Below are 4805 nucleotides of genomic sequence, written 5' to 3'. Positions count from 1 at the left end.
CTCTCCTTTCCCCTCACCCTCTCCTTTCCCCTCACCCTCTCCTTTCCCCTCACCCTCTCCTTTCCCCTCACCCTCTCCTTTCCCCTCACACTCTCCTTTCCCTCACACTCTCCTTTCTCCCCGCAGGAAACTGGCAGAGCTGAGCCTGGACGAATTCCTCGCCGCCGGCTCGGACTCAGAGCATGACGGCGGCTGGGAGGAGGAGGAGGAGGAGAAGAAGAAGAAGAAGAAGAAGAAGGAGGATGATGATGAGGGTGGCAGAGCCCTGAACGGAGCTGCAAGGCGGCGGCGGCCGAGTGGGAAGGCAGGACAGGAGCTGCAGGCACGGCCAGCCAGGTGAGAGCTGGGGGAGCTCAGCCTTGGAGCCTTGAACAACGAATAAACACCTCAATGCAATAAATATTTAATTCTTCCCCAGCAGGAAGAAGGGAAAGGCATCCGAACACAAAGATCAGCTCTCCAGGCTGAAGGACAGAGATCCTGAATTTTATAAGTTTTTGGAGGAAAATGATCGAAAGTTGCTGGATTTTGATGCCTCGGACAGCTCTGAGGAGGAGGAGCCTCTGCACAGACCCCCTGATAAACTCGAGGTACCTGGTTGGGAGTGCTGGGATCAATTTATTCAATTTCATCAGTGCCAGCCCTGAGCCATGGAATGTTTGGGTTGGGTTTGGAATGGACCTTAAAACTCATCCAGCTCCAACCCCAACACCTTCCACCATCCCAGGCTGCTTCAAGCCCTGCCCATCCTGCCCGGGACATTTCCAGGGATGGGGCAGCCAGAGCTGCTGTGGGAAATCCATTCCAGGGCCTCATGACCCTTACAGGGAGCAATTTATTCCCAATATAAATATATAAAAAATATATAAATATATAAAAATATATATAAGTATAAATAAATATATATAAACATATATAAAATATATAAAAATAAATATAATATTCCAATCTAAACCATTCCAGCTTTCCCCAGAGTGCTGGGAGYAGCATTAATAAAGCCAGCCCTGCCTGCCTTCCTCCTCAGCAGCTGCTCTGCAGAAGAGCTGGGGCCAGGCAGGAATTGTAGAAACCTTTCCTCARTCCTCCTGCTGATCTCTTTAGGAAGCCAGCGATGAAGATGATGAAGATGAAGATGAAGAACAAGAAAAAGTCAAAAGGAAGAAAGTTTCCTTCATCCACGTGAGCTTGAAAATGGTGGAAGAATGGAAAAAGGCAGCCCAGGTGAGCAGGGAGTTGGAACCAAAGCTCTGGGGAGTTCTCCTCACTGCCTAGAAAATGCCAGCTTTGGATTTGTTCATCTGTCAAAGTTTATGTCCCGTGCCCCCAGAGGTCTCATTCCTTCAGCAGGACTTTGTCATTTTTCTTGGGCTGCAAATTAAAGAACTTCCATTCTTTTTAAGGAKGAAGCTGGAGAAATGTGGCCCAGAAGAGGCCAGAATGATCAAATTTGGATTTTTCACTCTGTTGCTAAACTTTTGGTAGCTCCAGGTGCTTTCTCAATCACATTTTAAGTAGTGGTGGAGTAGCCAAGGGGAATGAAGTTCAAATTGGAAATTGCTTGCTACTGATTAATTATATCTCAAGCTTTAGCAATTAAAATCCAGTTTTAAAGCAGGGGGAGGCCATTGTGTTTGTTAACTCTGTCCTGATGCTTTTCCTTCATGGTGGAGGATGAAGCTGTCCTTGCCATCCAATCTACTGGAAAAACTGGGGGAAAAAAAATCCACTATTCCTGTCCTTATAGCTTCAGAGTTCCAGAAATTCTCTTGCCTTTTCTCAGCAATCCTTTTCCTTCTTTCCCTCAGAAGAATCTGACCCCAAAACTCTTCCATGAGATCACCCAGGCCTACAAGGCAGCGGTGGCAACCACCAAAGGAGACAGCGGGGGTGACCCCAGCAAGTTCCAGGTGACAGACACTGCAGGTGAGGGGAGGGGAGCACTGTCAGGAATTAATTACCCTTTCACTTGTTAATTAATTAGCTCATTTTGCTGTGCAGCTCTGTGCACTGGGATCTTTTCTTTTCAGTGGGGATATTTGGTGCTGTGGGCCTGCAGAGGTGAAAGCTGGCAGTTCTAGTCTTGCTGTTCAGATAAAAAATTCTCTGTGAGGGAAACGGGGGGTTTCCAGAAGGAAATGTAGCAGTTCTGCTGTGGAAATTACTGGCTTCAGTTCCTCAGGGACCTCTTTTCACCTTAGGAAAACCAGGAATAAGTGGAAAATSATTTACAAATGCTTTTGTGGTTTGTTTTACCCAGTGTTCAATGCCCTGGTGTCTTTCTGCATCCGGGACCTCTTCCACCACCTGCACAAGCTGCTGCTCCCCAAAGCCCCCAAGAACAAGCTCAAGTAAGTTGGGGGGATTTGAGACTTTCAGGAAAGCTGCTGGGGGTTTTCAGAGCTGCTTTGGGAGCTGGGAAGGAGCTGGCAGCTTTTCCCAAACCCTGTGTGCCTGAGGGTGCTCCCTGGGCTCTTCTTCCCTTCCCCCCATTGTGTTCCCTGCAATATTAAACTCCAGGCATTTGCAGGGAATGTCAGGGAATGTGTGGCTTTGGGAAAAGGCTGGAATTGCACTCAGGATTCAGTTCAGACCCTGGAAGTTGCATTTCAGAGGAAAGGACCAACCTTTCTGCAGTGTCACCAGAGTGTGACCCCAGTTCCTCCTGCAGTTCATGCTTTGCAGGCGTTGTGGTTGCAAGGAATTGATGTCACTGCTCATTCTGCTGCTGAAATCTGATTTATTTGAGTTTTTTTTAAGCTAAACCCAACTCTTGCTCCTTTCCAGGATGGTTCTCCCTTCCACCAGCCCCCTGTGGGGAAAGCTGCGACTGGACATCAAAGTTTATCTGGGCTGTACCATACAAGTAAGAAATATGTTCATTTTCTGGGGTCAGTTTGTGCCTTGCTGGGTTATTTAGGATATTGTGGAGTTTCATATTTTTGATGTGTTTGTGTTCATCCAGTTCCCTGCCTTGTTTTGGTCGAATTAATGATTTGGAGGTTGACASGATGCTTGGGTCAGAATGGGTAAAGCAGTACAGAAGGGTTGAATTAACATTCTGGCAGCTCTCTCTGTTTTCATTTGTCTGGCAGATTAATATTTAATAGGCTTTAAAGTCATTTGCAGTCTCTGCTCCTGCATTCTGCATCATTAATTTCATTTTTGGGGCTGTGCTCTTTCCTCTTGAGGTAAATATTGAGATGTTSTGTTGGTATCCTCACATGTGACATCTCTGGCTATGATAATGTTCCATCCAAAATTACTGGTGTCTGCTGTTTCAGAGACAATTTGTGGATTATTTCTGAAGGACACTTCTGAGATATTCAATTTTTCTTGAGATTGCTTTATTGTGCATCCTCAAATCAKAATATTAAAACCAAAACAGTGCTGAAATATTAATTCTTCAGCAGCTGAGGGAAAGGAGTTCCAGGAGAGACAGCCYAAGTGTCCCTTAGCTGGGAGCTGGCACAATGACTTGGCAAAAAGAGCAATTTGATCTGGAGAGCTTTTTCTTTTTTTTCCTTCTCTCAAGCTGTGGTGCCTCTCTCCAGCAGCAGCGGATTGCAGGGAAGGAAAAGCTGGGAATGCAGGGAAGGAAAAGCTGGGATTGCAGGGAAGGAAAAGCTGGGATTGCAGGGAAGGAAAAGCTGGGATTGCAGGGAAGGAAAAGCTGGGATTGCAGGGAAGGAAAAGCTGGGAATGCAGGGAAGGAAAAGCTGGGATTGCAGTCCCTGGGAGCCATCCCTACTCCTGGCCTGGCTCCTCAGTCCCAGCCTTCACCACAGGGGTTTATTTTAACAAAATCTTCTCCTTTTTCATGTGTGAGGGACTTGACAAAGTCTGCTCAGTCCAGAGCCTTTGCAGAGCGAGGAGGAGGCTGAGGGGGCAGATGAAATGTGGACAAAATGCCTGTGCTGCTTCCAGCACTGGGACTGCATCAGGCTGAGCCTCTCAGAGTCACCTGGAGCTCACCTTGGCTTTGAGTTGGAAACTGCAACATCTCTGGGTTTGGCTGCACAACCTGGAAATGCAGATCCTGGCTCCTGATCTTTGTCAAAGAATGCAGATCCCGGTTCCTGATCTTTGTCAAAGAATGCAGATTCTGGTTCCTGATCTTTGTCAAAGAATGCAGATTCTGGTTCCTGATCTTTGTCAAAGAATGCAGATCCTGGTTCCTGATCTTTGTCAAAGAATGCAGATCCTGGTTCCTGATCTCTGTCAAAGCCTTTCCTTGAGGTGCAGTCACCTCCTGATGCCCAAAGGATTCCAGCTTTGCACTGGGAAATCCTGGGGAAGCCCAGTGTGGTCTCAGGCAGCTCAGGGGATGTTTCCTTGTGCAGAGCGAGGGTGAATCGGGCTGTTTGACACAACTGGGTGTCCCGAACTGTGCATAAATGGAGATTTCACAGCGTACACAGAGGAGGTGCCACCTTCAGGATGAGCCATGAACCATCGGGTGCAGCATCCTGAGCTCCCTGAGCCAGGATGAGGGACCTGCAGGGCAGTTCTTCACCCTGCCATGGGTCTGCACCTTCCTGCTCCGGTGTTGGGGTTTGTTTGAGCTCCTTCCTGACACAGGAGGGTTTGGGAACAGGAAATTCCAGCTGGGAGAGGCAGAGTGGATGAGCTCTGCCCGCTGCTGACGAGGTCAGAGCTCTGCCCGCTGCTGGTGAGCTCTGCCCGCTGCTGGTGAGCTCTGCCCGCTGCTGGTGAGCTCTGCCCGCTGGCGATGAGCTCTGCCCGCTGGCGATGAGCTCTGCCCGCTGGCGATGAGCTCTGCCCGCTGGCGATGAGCTCTGCCCGCT

At 48.5% G+C, this 4805-nt stretch overlaps 1 protein-coding gene across 1 annotated transcript in view; it reads left to right on the top strand.

Annotated features, from left to right (window-relative positions):
- NOC2L (NOC2 like nucleolar associated transcriptional repressor) overlaps positions 1–4805 on the top strand; it is a gene marked incomplete at its 3' end in the record, with an annotated part of 23766 nt that overhangs the window by 823 nt on the left and 18138 nt on the right. Inside the window, exons 2-7 of the mRNA XM_057387822.1 lie at positions 127–336; positions 419–590; positions 1102–1221; positions 1806–1923; positions 2258–2348; positions 2785–2863. Of these exons, the coding sequence (XP_057243805.1) occupies positions 127–336; positions 419–590; positions 1102–1221; positions 1806–1923; positions 2258–2348; positions 2785–2863 (790 nt within the window). The remainder of the gene's footprint in view (positions 1–126; positions 337–418; positions 591–1101; positions 1222–1805; positions 1924–2257; positions 2349–2784; positions 2864–4805) is intronic.

Source organism: Malurus melanocephalus, unplaced genomic scaffold, assembly GCF_030028575.1.
Source record: "Malurus melanocephalus ecotype Western Australia unplaced genomic scaffold, MMel_1.1 scaffold_1390, whole genome shotgun sequence".
In the NCBI taxonomy this organism is placed as follows: domain Eukaryota; kingdom Metazoa; phylum Chordata; class Aves; order Passeriformes; family Maluridae; genus Malurus; species Malurus melanocephalus.
The sequence above is the reverse complement of the archived record's forward strand: the minus strand, read 5'-3'. Positions and strand labels throughout refer to the sequence as shown.